At 33.9% G+C, this 944-nt stretch overlaps 1 protein-coding gene across 1 annotated transcript; it reads right to left on the bottom strand.

Moving 5' to 3' along the window:
• LOC109593659 (uncharacterized) lies at nt 1–907 on the bottom strand. Its single transcript, XM_020008642.1, has 4 exons — nt 786–907; nt 590–733; nt 258–449; nt 1–213 (listed from the first exon to the last, which is right to left on the bottom strand). The coding sequence occupies exons 1-4, from the start codon at nt 835–837 to the stop codon at nt 92–94; spliced, it is 510 nt and encodes a 169-aa protein (XP_019864201.1). The 5' UTR covers nt 838–907; the 3' UTR covers nt 1–91.
• Nucleotides 908–944: the final 37 nt, after the last annotated feature.

The raw sequence follows: 944 nt of genomic DNA on the forward strand, positions 1-944 counted from the left end.
TTTCTGCTAATTTTAACAAAAAGATCTACAAAATCTATGCACACCTATACATTAACTAACTACAGTATGTTAAGTTGTGTCTTTTAAATAATTAAGGATTGTTTCCAAGAAGCTCTCTACAAGGCATTGGTAGATATTCTCCATTATTCTCCATATCCTTACAAGCTAATGTAGCAATGCGATCTTTACAAGGACAAGGAGGAGGTGGAGGAGCTATATGGAAAATGAATAAAAAATAGCTCCAAAAATTGACTTACCGCCAGGTATTGTAATGATAATACTGGAAGGTGTTCCTAATACATAACCCATTACTGGATTTATAGAATATGTAAAGTCTTTAGAAGGTTCATCAACATTGTCTTGTATCGCAGTTACATTTACACAAACTATATTGGATTCACCTGAAAAATAAGTTACTGAACTAGGTGCAGTGTAGTCATCTGGAGCAACTAAATAATGACAATAATAAACATTAACATCATATCAATGTATGAATTAGTCTATGAATCTGTTTTTTTATGAAGCAGGATATGCAGAAACAGAAAATACAATTAAAATTGAGTCTTTATTTTGCACAATGTGTAGTTACTTGCTGATTGGTCTGTAGCTCCCAGTGAGATAAGTAATGATGATATAAAAACAAGTCCATCAATGGTAAGACAAACATCAGCACTAGTTCCTTCAGGGATACTCACTGCTGTGGACTCAAAACTGACAATGGGTACTTGAGCAACTATTAGAACCAATAGAGACATAGTCAAGTGTATATTAGTATTATAACTAACCAGTGAGGTGAAGGAGCTGCAAGACTATACACAAATACAGGAATGCTGTCATTATGAGAGAAAGAAACTGCAGCTGAAAAATCTCCTTGTAAATCCTATACACTCAGCACTATAAAGCACTTCAACTCTAGCAGCTATTCGACTACTATTAGATATATC

This window comes from Amphimedon queenslandica, unplaced genomic scaffold, assembly GCF_000090795.2.
Source record: "Amphimedon queenslandica unplaced genomic scaffold, v1.1 AMPQUscaffold_325_Cont27652, whole genome shotgun sequence".
NCBI lineage: Eukaryota > Metazoa > Porifera > Demospongiae > Haplosclerida > Niphatidae > Amphimedon > Amphimedon queenslandica.

What these genes read in the sequence shown, in the direction of transcription:
- LOC109593659 (XM_020008642.1), bottom strand. Translation starts at nt 837, where the DNA reads ATGACAGCATTCCTGTATTTGTGTATAGTCTTGCAGCTCCTTCACCTC. An exon ending in GCAGCTCCTTCACCTCACTG is followed by an intron (nt 734 to 785) that starts GTTAGTTATAAT and finishes TGGTTCTAATAG; the next exon opens with TTGCTCAAGTACCCATTGTC. An exon ending in TATCATTACAATACCTGGCG is followed by an intron (nt 214 to 257) that starts GTAAGTCAATTT and finishes TTTTCCATATAG; the next exon opens with CTCCTCCACCTCCTCCTTGT.